At 53.0% G+C, this 15,179-nt stretch overlaps 5 protein-coding genes across 5 annotated transcripts; 1 reads left to right on the plus strand and 4 right to left on the minus strand.

The window, feature by feature from the left end:
• Positions 1-1,059: 1,059 nt before the first annotated feature.
• P168DRAFT_289981 (uncharacterized protein) lies at positions 1,060-1,834 on the minus strand. The gene has a single exon (XM_024837118.1). It carries the CDS (start codon positions 1,352-1,354, stop codon positions 1,139-1,141), a length of 216 nt encoding a protein of 71 aa, XP_024693778.1. The 5' UTR covers positions 1,355-1,834; the 3' UTR covers positions 1,060-1,138.
• A 579-nt stretch (positions 1,835-2,413) lies between these two features.
• Positions 2,414-4,717, minus strand: P168DRAFT_234483 (guanine nucleotide exchange factor VPS9; the record flags this gene model as incomplete). Its single annotated transcript, XM_024833420.1, has 5 exons — positions 2,414-2,459; positions 2,511-3,127; positions 3,182-3,357; positions 3,411-3,488; positions 3,535-4,717. 5 exons carry the CDS (start codon positions 4,715-4,717, stop codon positions 2,414-2,416), a joined length of 2,100 nt encoding a protein of 699 aa, XP_024693779.1.
• Positions 4,718-5,317: 600 nt separating this feature from the next.
• P168DRAFT_235649 (asparagine synthetase domain-containing protein) lies at positions 5,318-7,138 on the plus strand (the record flags this gene model as incomplete). The annotated part of the gene is made up of 2 exons (XM_024833482.1): positions 5,318-6,019; positions 6,086-7,138. 2 exons carry the CDS (start codon positions 5,318-5,320, stop codon positions 7,136-7,138), a joined length of 1,755 nt encoding a protein of 584 aa, XP_024693780.1.
• A 1,596-nt stretch (positions 7,139-8,734) lies between these two features.
• cpcA (amino acid starvation-responsive transcription factor GCN4) lies at positions 8,735-10,625 on the minus strand (the record flags this gene model as incomplete). The annotated part of the gene is made up of 3 exons (XM_024838829.1): positions 8,735-9,456; positions 9,521-10,285; positions 10,607-10,625. The coding sequence occupies 3 exons, from the start codon at positions 10,623-10,625 to the stop codon at positions 8,753-8,755; spliced, it is 1,488 nt and encodes a 495-aa protein (XP_024693781.1). The 3' UTR covers positions 8,735-8,752.
• A 1,799-nt stretch (positions 10,626-12,424) lies between these two features.
• On the minus strand, positions 12,425-14,507 carry P168DRAFT_342845 (uncharacterized protein; the record flags this gene model as incomplete). Its single annotated transcript, XM_024841826.1, has 6 exons — positions 12,425-13,314; positions 13,366-13,665; positions 13,717-13,918; positions 13,973-14,171; positions 14,237-14,421; positions 14,472-14,507. The coding sequence occupies 6 exons, from the start codon at positions 14,505-14,507 to the stop codon at positions 12,638-12,640; spliced, it is 1,599 nt and encodes a 532-aa protein (XP_024693782.1). The 3' UTR covers positions 12,425-12,637.
• Positions 14,508-15,179: the final 672 nt, after the last annotated feature.

Consider the following 15,179-nt stretch of genomic DNA (forward strand, 5'->3'; position numbering starts at 1 on the left):
CCGAATTCATGTATAATAGATCTACTGAAGACCAACAGGACTTGTACCCCATGGATCTAGGATCGGTTCATCCAAGTGGAGCACCTCCCATCTTGCCCTAATTCCAATACGAGGCGCCACTAACTAGTCGCCCTTCGACTTCCTTTCACTTCACTCCGTCCTTGGTCTGAATCGAGGACTCAGCTTGCCATTATTCTGGTCTAGCATGATTTCTTGTGCTCAATTGACCCCTTTTCACTGTGTCACCCACGCCATCTTTGCAGCGCCCCGTGAGGCTTGCTTGCATTCTGCTAACAGCACAGGCTCGGTGTTTTGCCCACCGTGACGAAGACCCCTCTTGGGCATCATGGCCATACAGTCCCCCAATGCGAGCACCAACACCAAAAGCATCGGTGACACAAACCAACCACACCAATCATCATCCAAACCTCGATAATACAAACCACATCATCAAGACTGCCATCCAATCAACCCGGGCAGCGCGTCAACCCCATTCACCCACACTGATACTATCCCCGCCCCGCCCCGCCATTTTTGATGTTCCAAAACCTGAGGCACCCATCGCTTACCAACCAATAATAGCAACTCCCGCCCGACCAATGACAGACCCCAACAACATCCAATCCTCCTATATAGTTCACTGTAAGGTCTTACTTATTGCCTTCGGGCATTTGGTCAATTTGAAACGATACAGAGAAGATTAGCATGGCCCCTGCACTAAGGATGACACGCTCAATCAAAGAGAAGCTACCAGTTTTTTTTTGAACTCTTGAAAGCATATTTGAGGTGCGGTGCTTTTGGGGAGAAAGGCGTTTGGTGGAGGGTAGAGGTTCGAGTCGGGGATGGACCTCTTTTTCTTTTTATTTTTTGGCGGTCCCAACGCAGTTCCTTTCGTCGAGTTAGTTGGCTGACGTTGAGCTGCTGGCGTCAACTCTCCTTACTCGGTGACTACGTAGACGATAATACTAACGAGAACCTGCAAAGTATACACATTTACATTTATATGAATCGAATCTAAAACATATTCATGTCCCTAGTACTATAATACAAATATCCATCCACGTCCGTAACTCATCAACTCGTCACATAGATCTCAACCTCCATCGCAGGCGCCTGCTGGATTCCCAGGTCGGTATATTTAGGCACCTCCCTCACGCTTCGCGTATTCATCCTCCATCCGCTCCTCATACAATCGATCCGCTTCCTCCTTGCTCATCGACGGGTGGTTTGCCTGGCCACTGCGGGCGCTGTCGCCGCTGTTGCCGCTCTGAGGGTGGGTTTGGGAGGTGGGCGCGCCGGGGCGCGACTCCGTGTCGATGGTTTCGGTTTGGGGGTTGTAGACTGGGACGGGCATTTTGGTGGAGGTGGTTTGGATGGAATGTAGACAGACACTGATGTATGATGGGATTGATTTGTAGGTTTCAATTTGTCGTGGCTATGCTATAGGAGTCTGCGGATACTGCTTGTTTATATAGCTGGTGACTGTGGCGACATGGTAACACGTCATCGAGGAATAGCTACAAGGTGACTGCTATGGTGTGGGTCTCTGCTAGGCAGCGACGCCGGTTCCATGTTTCGAGCTAAAGGGCATGTTCGCAGTGGCCGCTTACAAGACTCTATATTTACTACTAAGATTACGCCTACTCTACAGTGGATCTCTTCTTCACCTTCAAGCATATAGCCCAAAGACCGATGAAAAGATAAAAGTATTCCACAAGTGGAAAGGTGCCAAAGAATACGCCTGTCAATGACCCGAAGGCCGTTGAACAGACTGTTCCGCCGCGCTGTGCAATGCAGGGACCAGACTGTGGTGGACCGCCTTCTTGATCGCAGCCACCCAAACAAGGTAAGTATGAAGAAAAGAAAGAAGAAAAAGTTGAAAAGGGTGGCGGGCGGTTCAAGCTTATATAGGTGTGGGTGGGGCTTACCGATGGCGCTAGTGGCAAGCGAGAGTTGGCGAGGGGCTATGATTGGTTGGATGTTTGGGTGGATTCTTGATTGGACTTTCTGCCTTGGTGCCTGGATGGGATGGCGGTGGTCTGGTTCAGATCACTGAGGCGTCCACCTTTTGCCTAGTCGGGACGCTTTCTGGTTGATACTATCATTGGGAGAGACTGTGTGGCTCTGGTCATGTTAAGGGCACACTTTGCAGTAAATACTCTGGAATAGATAAGTTGGCAATCTCGCCGAAGTCCGAATATATACATACTCATCATGTCAACGCCCTTGCTCAATTTAATTATTACACACACTACTATAACCCTGTACACTACTAATATTGACACTATCATGCAATGCCTCCATCGATAGATACTTATAACCGTATATCGATCCCTAAAACATGCGCAAATAGCCGCGCTACTGCAGGCACGTCCGTTCGAGCTACAGAGGATCTCGTCAACTGAAAGCGACCCTACTCGGCACTGAGAGCAAGACATGCGTCCACCGCCAAACCAACCCTAAATCAGATCAGTCTGTGTCTTCACGTGGGATGATAACCGAATACATACCTTCCCTCTTTCATCTTCACAACGTCGTCGATGACGTCACGGTCAAGGTTGGGGAACATGTTCGACAAGGTCTCCACCACATTAATGTGCTCGGCTCGCTGGATCCTCCGTGCCTCTGCATCCTCAGCGCTAGCTTGGCGGGCTGCAGTATCTTGGGCGTCGATATTCCGTGCTTGGGCTGCATTTCCACCCCGAGATTCTTCACCACTATTGCGCGGGGGCTGATACACGTTGGGATTAAGGCGTGCTGCTCCAGACTGGGCAGGTGCTACAGGCTGCGTTGGCCGTTCCTCTGGAGATTCTGGTTCGTCGGAGAAGATCTTCCCGATGGTGGTCAAGGGCTTTTGGATAGTGCGTAGGAGGCCCGCAACTGGTGCGTTGTCCTCCTCGCTGGACTGCGGGGCCCCTCTTCGGCCCCGAGGGGCCTCAGTCGAAGCTCGTGAGGGGGTTTGGGAAGTCTCGGCTGAGCGGCTGCTCGGTTTGCGCTCCAGGGATTCAGACTCGCGGTTTTGTTCGGCGATGGCGGAGACCGCGGCTTCGACATTTCGCTCAAACTCCTCATCGTCCACCGTGAGACTCGTGCGGTCAAGCCCCTCGATGAAGGAGATAGCGCCAGACTTGAAGCATACGGTCAGTGGTGATCTCTAACAATAGTTTCACGTGGCACTCACCAGCGACGATAGGTAATAGCCAGCCTCCCCTGTCAGTTTGTCCTGGTTGCGGAATCGAAGGATGTATTGTATATTAGAGACAAGGTGATTTGGGTTCGCCTTGAGAACCACGTAAATTAATAAGGGTATAAAAGAATCGGCCGATGTATCGCCCTTCTTTGTGTTTCTCAACAAACCTGATAAAGTCAGCGACCAGCCAGTTTGACCTCCAGCACTTCCTTCCACTCACCGAAAATGACCTTGCAGCAATTTAAGATACAAATGACCTTATCGCGAGGGGCCCGGTAGCCGTTGATTTTCAAAAGCTCTGCGTCATCGTTAGAGCTGATGTGCAAACTGACAAAGGTACTGACCTTGTTGAGCGAGATTCAAGAATCGATGCCCGCTGGCTCTCACTGGCAGAATGTCCAGATGCTCCTCCTTGACCCAGCTGTATATTCGCATCTTTTGAGCCAGCACATCATCTCGTTCGATGTCTTCCTGGTGCTGACCCCGTCTCCACGGGCCATGGAGCCTTTCCATCTCTCTTCGCTTACTCCTACTAGCGCTTCTGGGAATTGCTGGCGGACCTGGTATCGCCGGCGAGAAGGTCTGGGAATACAATCTATTCATTACGAGTTTCTCCATGCCCTCCTTGGCATTGTCAAACTCGCTGTCAGAAGTATGGCGCCAGACTTCACAGAGAGCCATCTTGTTGGTGATAAACGTCAGAAAGTCACTGATGATCTTAACTTGCTCGTGGACCATCCACGGCCGTTTCCCGAACTCGTGAAGGAAAGAGCGTAGGAATTTGGCCACCGGATCAGCCGTGCGATGCCGCAGTTGCTCGAGAAATCGATGAAAATCGAACGGTTGGTCGGGTTCAGGTTCTGGCAGCGGGGGAACCGTGGACGTGGAAGACCGCCGCGTCGACACCTCATCGGCAGGAGGAGACTTGGGTAAGTTCTTTGATATCGACGGGCGCTGCTTCTCGGGCAAATATGACGCTGCTTGAGCAGCATCGGAGCTCTGGGCGCTCTCGGCAGATGACTTGTGCTGATCCAAGCTTGAATGACGGGGAGGAAAGTGTGTAGCGCCACTGAGAAACTGCTCCGCCAGTTCTAACCGGGGCGACATGATCTGCTCCTGGCCATCGCCATGTAAAGAGTCCCGGAACTGCTCCATGATGTGCTGTATTTCAGGTTGCGAATCATCGTCCTGGCCACTCTCCGCTTTCTTGGCACCCTTCTCATCATTGCCTTTCCCGGGAACATCGGGTAATTCTTTCTCGGTCCACTCGGAGGAAGGTTTGGTCGGGGATTGCGGGGGCATTGCGGGCTGCGAGTTCGGGTTGAGATAGGCCTCGTCTTTTTCTGGTGGCGGAGGAGGAGCTTCGGAGACGGAAGGTGAAACCGGATCTGTTGTACCGGTCGAGATTGACAGTCCTTTCATGCGTCCCGGTAGCGATTCCTGCTTTGTTGGTTCGGGGGCAGGTGGTGCCGAGGCGGGAGACGAGGATTCTGCGACGGCATCGCGCGATTCGCTTGGAGACTCCATCTTTGTCTCGGTTTGTAGCGCATCCTGATTGTCCGCCGGGGATTTCACGTCTGATGCTGGTGTCACTTGCACCTCCGACTGATTCCCCTCATCGCGGGGGATCTGTTGCTGTATGTCCCCTTGTCCGCTGGGAGAATGGGGATCTGGAAGTCCTGAGGCAGACATATGCTACCCACAGGAGCGTCAAATATTATAAAAGGGTCACAGGAGTCGGCGAAATTCAGAGGGGAGCATGGAGCATGGTGAGGCTATGCACGGCGACAACAGGCGGGGGTCGGAATTGCGCGATATTCGGAGCGACAGAGTATTTCTCTGTATTGAGATCTCGACGTGAGACAGAACTCTCCTGTCGCAATAGAGGTAGTGAAATCGGTGGTGAAAAACGTAGAGATCAGAGCTCTAGCTGCGAGTAGATAACCTCAAACCGTGGAAACTATGGGGATCATTGGAGACGACGACGCCGAGTCCGGGTCCCGCAGTCCGACGGATCATCCTTCCCCCGGACCGGCCTCGATATCTTCGTTACCTCAGCACTTTCTTCTTATTTACTCCAACACTCGTTCTTCTTCGGAGGAGAAACTGCCACAACGTTCAACGGCTATGTGTGGCATTTTCTTCTCCCTCGGCGCATCCGAACCTGTATTGCCCAACCAGGAGACCTGCAGCTTATTACGGAACCGAGGACCGGACAGCTTCCAAGTCCATCAAGTCACACAAGATGCCAAATCTAGCACAAATGAATCAGTGGCTGTGCATCTGACTTTTGTTTCCACAGTGTTGTCTATGAGAGGCGACCATGTGGTGTCTCAACCGTTAGTGGATGCTGCGACGCAGTCTGTTCTCTGCTGGAATGGAGACGCTTGGAAAATAGCAGGGAATCCCATCCAGGGTAACGACACTGAGCTTATCTTCAAGCTCTTTCTGGAGGCAGTACAGCCTCGTCCAGGACAGACTGATTCGCAAGATGCGGTCTGTCGACTCCGGGACGTGATAAGTAGTGTCTCTGGACCATTTGCCTTCGTGTTCTATGATGCAGTAAACTCAAGGGTCTTCTTCAGCAGAGATTGTCTAGGAAGACGTTCTTTGCTTCAAGGTGTGGATGATGATGGAAATCTTAAAATATGCAGTATCTGTGATAGCAGTTCTACCGCCCATTTCGAGGAAGTGGGGTCGGATGGAGTGTATATGATTGACTTTACGCGTACTGTCCTGGATACGCCTGGGTTGAACGACAGCGGCGTATGTTTTAACATTGACAGCATACAGATTCTTCCATGGGGTTCTGCTTCGACCGGCCTGCTCGTATGTTATTCTTTTTCTTTTTCTTTCCTTTCCTTGTACGTGTGGCCCATATTAACGGTCAACTAGAGAAACCCAATCCCTCCAATGAACAAGACAATCCCGGAAGGGCCCCCGCCTCCATTAACCACAGACTCTGTCTGCATCACAACCCTCGAGCAGAAGCTCCTTCAAGCGCTCTCATTACGGGTGGAGAATGTCCGAGAGCCACCTACAATGAAACCAGAGGACAACGCGAAGATCGCAGTCCTGTTTTCCGGCGGCCTCGACTGCACATTGCTGGCCAGACTATGCCACGAGATCCTTCCAAGCAATGAAGCAATCGATCTGTTGAACGTCGCATTCGAGAATCCTCGTGTCGCCGCAGCCGCAGTAGCAGCAGCGAAAGGGAAAGCGCCGGCACCAGGCTCCGTGTACGAAAACTGCCCAGACCGGATGACCGGACGCTCCGCCCTTGCAGAGTTGCAAAAGGTCTGCCCAGACCGGCAATGGCGATTCGTGGCCATTGACGTACCCTACGCGGAGACAGTCGCACACCGTGAGACGGTGAAACGGCTGATGAGGCCCCACAACACCGAAATGGACTTGTCGATCTCGTGCGCCCTATACTTCGCCTCACGTGGACAAGGCACCGTTCTCGATCACGCGGACACAACCCCAGTACCATATACGTCACCCGCGCGGGTTCTCCTATCCGGACTCGGGGCGGACGAACTGTTCGCAGGGTACGGAAGACACGGCGTGGCGTTCTCACGAAGCGGGTTCGAAGGCCTCGTCGAGGAGATCGACCTCGATGTGAGTCGCCTCGGCAAACGCAACCTCGGCCGCGATAATCGCGTCATCGCACACTGGGGTCGCGAGGCGAGGTTTCCGTTTTTGGACGAAGAGTTCGTCTCGTGGGTCGTGCAACTCCCCGTGTGGGAGAAATGCGGATTCGGAATGCCTAATACGGAGACGGACACGTCCACTGCCCTCGATTGTGAAAAGCGGGCTCTTCGTCTGGTAGCCCAGCGACTGGGTATGCCGCAAGTGGCACGAGAGAAGAAACGAGCTATCCAGTTCGGGGCTCGTACAGCCAAGATGGAAAAAGGTAGAGTGAAAGGGACGGATTCACTGGATTGATCGAAAAAGAAAAAAAGACAATATCCATCCTTACAATTCTTACTACCCCACTGTCTACACAACAGTACATCTCCACACATCACATCCCATACCATACATACATAAACCCATCTCAACCCAAACCTCCACTCCACTCGCGATGATGACAAAACCAGATCAGATACTTCTGAATCCACCCCCCTCCATCGCACACCTCCCTCCCTCTCCACCTCCTCTCCTCTCTCATCCTCCGCCACCACCCCAACTCCCCCACTCCTCGCACCTCTCCTACTCCACCCACCACCGGCCATACATACAATCCAACCCAAACAGCCAAGACAACCAGCCTTTCTATCCAACGGATAAGAAACGCTCATTCACGCGGGTTACAAGCAAGCAACCAAGCAAGTAAGCAAGCAACCGCCTTGTCTTCACCCACCCACCTTCTTCTCTCCCCACTCTCCAACCTTGCACCCTTCTCCTCCCTGCATCGTCCATCGAAGCGGGAGGCGAGGCCAAGGCTGAAGAAGGAGGAAGAAAAGAAGCGGGAAGGAAGACAAGGATGGCTCCTTACCTACTCGCTCGCCTGTCCTGTATCCCACTCCACGTGTCTGAGTCTCCGGCATGAGTCGTCATCTTATTTGGCTGTTTGTTTGATTGTTTGCCATGTGCAGGTGATGGCCAAGAGCGGGAGAGGACCCGAGGAATGGGAAGAGAAAGGGTGGGTCTCGCGCACGGGTTGGTCGTGAGATTTGCGCGGTTGGTTGAAAGCAGTTGATGGGTTGGTGATGAGGCAGAGGGCAGGTTCAGAGGGGGTTTTTAATTTGGACGGTGAAGACTGTAAAGGCAAGTCTGAGCTTGTGTTGGGGGTTTTGGTGAAGATTAAACTACTCCTTTCTTTTTTTTCCCCTGAGGCTTTTATAGTGGTTATGTATAATATCTATGTTGGTTATGGGTGGGTTGTAGGTTCTTGATGTTTATTCTTTAGAAAGAAAGAAAGGAGGGTCTAGTGGATGCAGGCAGCAAGACATACATACCACTTACTACTCATGCATGTGTGAACTTCAGCATGAATTACTATCTACACACATACACATACAAATACATAACTACAAATACAACTACAACTACGGCGAAGTGAACGAAAGTCAAGTAAAGCAAAGTAATAAAGTATATAAAGCAATTCGACAATCAATTTAATAAACAAACTATAAAAACAATCTCATCGTGGCCACGAGTCAATCCCACCATAGTATAATATAGTAGGAGACATCAGAACCGACCATTAACCATACCATCCATAAGGATAACATTAACGAAATCCATACTGTGACGCTCACCAGGTAGTCATCACAGAATAGGCGATAAAGAAGTGAAGTGAAACAATTGAATACATCAATAGTAATAGAGACAAGACAACAGTAGAAGATAAAGAACAGGTAAGAATAAGAATAAGGAAACTTTTCTTGTCCTGTCGACATTATAGTCAACACGGGACAGGGGCCTCAACAAGGCCCCCGCCAACAGGACCAAATCAAACACAAAACAGGACCAGGCAGAAAGAATCAAGAACAGCCGTGTGGAGGTATCATAGCTTTTTTTTTTTTTTTTTTTTTTGAAGGTTTTGTGTTTTCTTTATGCCTTACTCTGGGCAAGGGCTTTCCAGTACTGCTCGCGCTGTTGGGCCTCCTCGAGAGACTTCTCCAGCTCGGCGATGCGCTTCTCCATCCCGCCCTGGCGCTCGAGCTTGCGAGCGCGCGACTTGCGAGCGGCTTCCGTGTTGCGAGCACGCTTCGCGGCGACCGGGTCGGCCGTGTCGAACTTGAGGGGAGAGAGGGGCTTGCGTTGACGGCCGTTGATGCCGGAGAGGGAGGAAGGCTTGGTGACCCGGTTGGGGGAGGCAGAGGGCGCAGGGGACGCGACGGATCGCACAGCCGGGGATGCCGGGGGGGCATCCGTGGTCGGCTGCGCGAGAGCCGCGACGACGTCCAGCGCGGCCGGGTCGAAGGCCTTGGAGTCAAAAGCGAGGGGGAAGCCATCTTGAGCCGGGAACAGCGAGTCCCACTCCTCATGGCCCGGGCCCAGCTCCATGTCCGTGGCGAACATGGGCGAGGTGTCCTGGCTGAAATAGCCAGGCGAGTCAAAGGAGGGGGTGCTGAGATCGGTGAAGGAGGCTGACGGCGGCGCCGAAGCGTCCATCAGCAGATCCTTGGGCGAGATGGTGCCCGTGGGGGCGCCATCCTTGGCCGGCAGGATGCCGGTGTGGAGCTGGTGAGGGGAAAGCATAGTGGAGTCGAAATCCTCGAAGTGCTCCGAGAAATCGAAGAGTTCAGGCATGTCTGGAGTATGTTAGTATGAGAGCGTATACAATATCCATGGTTTGTCTAGTAGGGGGATGCTTACCGTTGGCGATGTTCGGAACCGACATGATACGTCGAGAAGGCTGTTCTTGCTGATTCTGATAGGGGGAATTGACGGAACTGTCGTGGAAGAGAGGAACTGGGGGACGATTGGCGTGGATTACAGGCGCGGCGTTGGAAGCAACAGCAGCAGCGTGCAGACGCAACAGATGCTTGCGACTGGAGGGACTAGACCGAAGAGACGAGGACAGAGGGAAGCCGGTAGACTGCGGGGCCAGTCTGGTCACCTGAGGTACCTGAGTAGGCGAGGGGGAGAACTGCTGCTGGGGCAGACAGGTCGAGTGTCGTCGAGGGAGGTGCCCGGAACGGACCAGGTAGGATTGATAGGCGGCGAGTCTATGGGCGGCGTTCGCAGGGGATTGCGGACGAGGATCCCGAGCGTTCGATTGAGCAGGGAATAGCACAAAGTCCTCGGAGGGGCTGTTGTTGTTGTTGAGACTGTAATCTGGATTCTGCGGAGCCAAAGGCTGTGTGGGCGGGGGCGTTGGAGGCCATTGTTGCTGGAAGTGATCCGTGGTGGACGACGTAAAGTCGAACGGGGGAATGGAGTTCAGAGAACTTGAGCTACTCGAATCGAGGCTGAAGTTCAGAGGTCCTGGGACAGGAGACTCTGGGGGGGGTGGAAGAGGGGAGAAGTTAAAAGACGAGGTCCGAAGAGGATCTATCGTGTCTATCTCAGAGGAGAGAGACGAATTCTGTCCGCGGGGCGGATTTAGAATTGCATTTTGGCGGAGATCAAGAGAAAAGTCTGTAGAAAGCCAAGAATTTATGGTGAAAGTGATGGATTAAAGCCCGCAAGGGAGGTTGAAGTGAGTGATGGAGAGAAGAGTTGATGAGGTTGAATCGGTTGTGGGAGAAAAAGATGGAAGGAAGAAAAAGAAAGCCAGGCAGCGACGGGGGACTCAGGCACTTCTTAACCGGATGTGTGCGCCGGTGGGGCGGTGCAAACGGGCCAATCAGGGGGGGTCTGAGGGGCGCCTGGCGGGCTAGCCGGAAGGGGACTAGTCGGGCACAGCGCCGGTCAGCAGGTGTGAGTCATAGCTGTGCATGGTCTGATTGGTGGGAATACCGTATAGTGGGTCAGGCATTCCAGGCCACACTCGTATATCTCGACAGAATATATGGATTACGGGGTCACTTCAAGTCTACCTAGAGTTTCTAATATACAATCTCTCTACCTAAATGATAGCTCAACATTGACTACGTAAAGGAAGCACAAGGCAACAATAAACCAATTTCCACCTCATCCTAGTGTACAGTGTACCTCGTGAAGAAGAGGGGAAAGTCCGTTTCACCCACGGACAGGCCTCCCTCCGTCGAATCCTGCATACCCCGTCCTGTCCCAATTGACCAATCAACCGCCCTCAACCGGCCCAATTCCGAAATCCCAGGCATCACCGGCTTACTTTGCTGACAACTTTCAATTAAATACTATGTTTTTCACAGCCCCGGGCGGGCTCTCCGAACTCAGTGAGTGAGACTTTGTCGGGGTCTGAAAATGGCAATTACGTCCACTGTCCACTGCACCGTCCAGCCGCTGGTGGAATTCGACCTTGTGATTTGTGGAGTCGTCTGCGAGAGGGTATACTTTAAGCACTATTAAGGGGGCGCAGCACATTCACTCTGCAGAGCCTCATCTTTACTTTCTTGACTCCTTCATAGCCTGGTCCTAAGGACTGGCTACCTACTTAGCTACCTACCTAGGTAATTACTAATTACTCTAGGTATCTTCTACAAGAGAATACAACAGACCAGACAACAGTAAATAAGTAGAATAGAATAAATGAAATAAATCAATGAACCAACTCATGAAACCCAAAAACCAATCCACTACGATTGATAATCCAAGTCCAAGGTATCCAGGCGTCCATCACCTGCCCGATCCATTCCCCGACTCAATCCACACTATTCCTTTCCGGATACTAGTGTCATCAAAGGGCGTGCCATTCTTTCTTTTCTTTTTCTTTCTTTTTTCTTTTTTCCGTGTCCTTCTTCACGTCCTGCGTACTGTACCTTCTACCTCCTACCTACTACTACCGTCTAGACCATCTCATTCGACTATAGCTACACTAATTGAGTTTATCAATTACTCATATATCAATCGTGATAATGATAGTGATAATGATGACGACGACGATAAATCTACAGGCGTAGCAACCATACTACGGCTAAGCTAATCTCAGCCAAAAGACGAACCACGGGCCAGAAAGGGACCACGAAAAAATTGAAAACTTTACTTTGCCCTGTCGCGCCCATGTGATGGCTACTTCGGCGGGTTGGCCCGGTTGAAGGTACTATTCCTAGGCACTAGGTTGGATTGTGGCTTTTGTTTTTCCGAGATTTCGTAGACGGGTTACTTCCTACGATCGATCTTGTCAGATCTGGATCCAGGTCCATGCGCTCGATGGTCGCTCATTACACTGACTGGACTACACGACTACACACTACACACTACACAACTCGATACTCAGTACAAACATTCTATTACTATTACCTATGATGCTGTCCATGGATACATGGCTCATCAACGACATGCCCTGGCCGGGGCCAGCGGGAAGGATACAATCCTCCCCTCAGCGCGCCCTTCCTCCCATGCGGGTATCAACCAGAGAAGTGAAAAAAGCATCAAACGGTACAAAAAAAACACAAAACAAACAAAACAAGTGGTATCAATCTAGTTTGGTCGGCCCATGACGTGAACGCACCCGCGGCCCGGGACTGGGGATATCATAAAGGAACGAAACGCGACGCCAGACGCAAGGAAATAGTCCGGGCCGGAAACGACCGCCAAAGCAGCATAGGGTATCGTTGGCACCCTCCTGGCAATCGCTTGCGGAGCAAGGCCGCCAAAAGACGTGACAGTGGAAGACCGCGGTCTTCAAGCAGAGAAAAAAAAAATAAAAAGGAAAATAAAAAGAAAGAAAGATCAAAGAAGTATGTCAAACGAGTTTCATTTTAGGTTGTTTTTTTTTTTGGTTGGGTTTTTGCTTTTTTCTGGCGAGGTCACGCGTGACAAGAAACAGTTCGACGGTAGGAAGGGCTAGACAACAGCGTCATCCCACCACTTCTCATACTCGACGATGCGTCCCGAGGGAGCACTTCATGCGGCAGCCTGGACGGGGGTGGAGGTGGAAGAGACGTTGGCGGGCTTGGACTCCTCGGTGGCGGGGGCCTCAGCGGGCTTGGCAGCCTCCTCAGCGGGGGACTCCTCAACGGGAGCCTCCTTGGGAGCCTCAGGCTTGGCCTCGACCTCGGTGGCGGTAGCCTCCTTGTTCTCGGACTTGACGGCCTTGCTGGGCTTGCGGAAGAGACCGCCCAGCTTGTTGCCCTTGGGCTTGGCCTCAGCCTCGGCAGCCTCGTTGTCGGACTCGCCGGCCTTCTTCTTGCCGAAGTTGCCGAAGAAGGAAGTACGGCGCTTCTCCTTGGCAGCGCTGTCGGCACCAGGGGTCTGGGCGGGAGAGGCCTCCTTGGCGGCCTCGCCCTCGGCGGGAGCGGTGACGCTCTCGGGCTCGATGGGCTTGACGGCAGCCTCCTCAACGGGGTTGTCCAGCTGGGGGGCGGTGCTGGCGACAGCGGTGGACTCGGCAGGGGCGGTGGCCTCCTTCTCGGACTTCTCCTGAGAGGGGCTGCCGACCTTGCTGAAGAAGCCGCCGAAGAGGGAAGCACGCTTGGACTTCTGGGCGGCGGCGGGGGCCTCGACCTTCTCCTCCTTGGCCTCCTCCTTCTTCTCCTCGGTGGTCTCCTCCTTCTTCTCGGCGGTCTCAACAGGAGCGGCGGCTGCACCACGTTAGCATAGATCTAGAGCGGGAGTGATGTGGAGGTACATACCCTCAGCCTCGACGGCAGCGGCAGGCTCGGCGGGAGCGTCGGTGGCGGCCTCGACGGGCTTGGCCTCCTCCTTCTTCTCCTCGGCCTCCTTGGTCTCCTCCTTCTTGCCCAGCAGGGAGCCGAAGATGCTGGCGCGCTTGCGGGACTGGGAGCGGCTCTTGGTGGCCTTCTCCTTGGTCTCCTCAGCGGGAGCGGCCTCCTCCTTGGGCTCCTCCTTGGCGTCTTCCTTGGCTTCCTCCTTAGCCTCCTCCTTGGCTTCGGTGGGCTTCTCGGCGGGCTTGGCGGCAACGGCGGGCTTGGCTGTGGGATATTAGCATGATTCTGACATAAAGGGTAGATGGTAAAACATACTCAGCTTCTCGAGCTGGGCCTTGTAGCCCTCGCTCTCGACGATGGTCTCCTTCTCGGCCTTGGCCTCAGCGGCCTTGTTCTCGAGGGCGAGGAAGAAGCTGTCACGCTCGGCGGCGCTGGTGGCCTGGAGGGCGTGCTTCTGGCCGTTGACCTTGAAGACGATCTCGCTGCTGCCATCCTTGGCCAGATCGGTGACCTCGCCCTATATAACTGTCAGTATGTGCGCATGTCACATCATTCATGGTGAATCACGTACGAGGTTGAAGATGCCAGCGGGGGTGGCCTTGTCCTCAGCGCGCTTGGTGAAGAAGACGAGACCCTTGCCGGTCTGGGTGGCCCAAGCGACGATGGCGTTGGACACGGCGGGCTTCTCGTGCTGCTGGTACACGGAGAGCTGCTTGGCCTCGACGGCGTCGTCGCTGAACCAGAAGAAGCGCTTGGAGAAGCGCAGGCTCCTAAAACATAAGTCAGTCAACTGTTCCTATTGCAGTCGATATCCGCGTGACTGTTGGTGACGTACTTGACAAGACCGGGAGCCTTGTAGCCCAGAGTGGCCTCGGTGGCGGGAGTGACCTCCTCCTTCTTCTCCTCCTTCTTGTCCTCCTCCTTGGCCTCCTCGGCGGCACCCTCCTCCTTCTTCTCCTCAGCGGGAGCGGCCTCAGCGTTGTCGGCGGGGGCGTCCTTGGGGGCCTCCACGGCGGGAGTCTCGGTGGCCGGGCCTCGGCGGGGGTCTCAGTGGCGGGAGGAGCAGCCACGGGGGTCTCCTCAACAGGCTTCTGAACGTCGGACATGATGAATGCGGGTGATTAGGTAGTTAATTATAAAAGTGTTGATTAAAAAAGTGGTAAGGGTGAAGCGCAAGTAAAATGGCCTCGTTAATAAGTGTAGGGTATCTCTTAAAGGGGGTATCTCAACGAAAACAAGAGACTTCGGAGAAGAACTCGGGTATCACAACGAAAGAAGAGGGGGAGGGGGGGGAAAGAAGAGAAAGAAAGAACACAGGGAACGGTGGTGTGATGGATTGCAGAAAGGGTAGAGAACTGAGGGGAAGGAAAGAAGAAGAAGAAGAGAAGAGAAAAGAGAGAGCAGGAGGGAAGCAGCGGAAGAAAAAGGAAGGGAAGAAAAGCGGGCCTGAGAGAACAGGGGGGAAGCAGAGGAGAAAGGAAAAGGGTGTGAAAGTCCCAAGAGGGAAAGGAGCTGCAGGGCGGCCAGCCTAGACAGACTCTGGTGACTCCACTTGGTTTCTTAAGTATAGCTCTCCACTGGGTTGGTGACTCCTTTTTTATTTTTCGATTCTGTTCTTCTCTTACCAGGTCCAGAGTATTACCATCCTCCGTAGATACTACGGGGGAAATCGATCCCTATTTCTTTCATTAGCTACAACTCCACCTATCGCCTATGCAGGTGACGGACTCGGAACATGATCCTGCATCCAGTAACTAATAGTATCTTTGGCCGTAACG

Source organism: Aspergillus campestris (assembly GCF_002847485.1).
Source record: "Aspergillus campestris IBT 28561 chromosome Unknown P168scaffold_5, whole genome shotgun sequence".
NCBI classification, from domain to species: domain Eukaryota; kingdom Fungi; phylum Ascomycota; class Eurotiomycetes; order Eurotiales; family Aspergillaceae; genus Aspergillus; species Aspergillus campestris.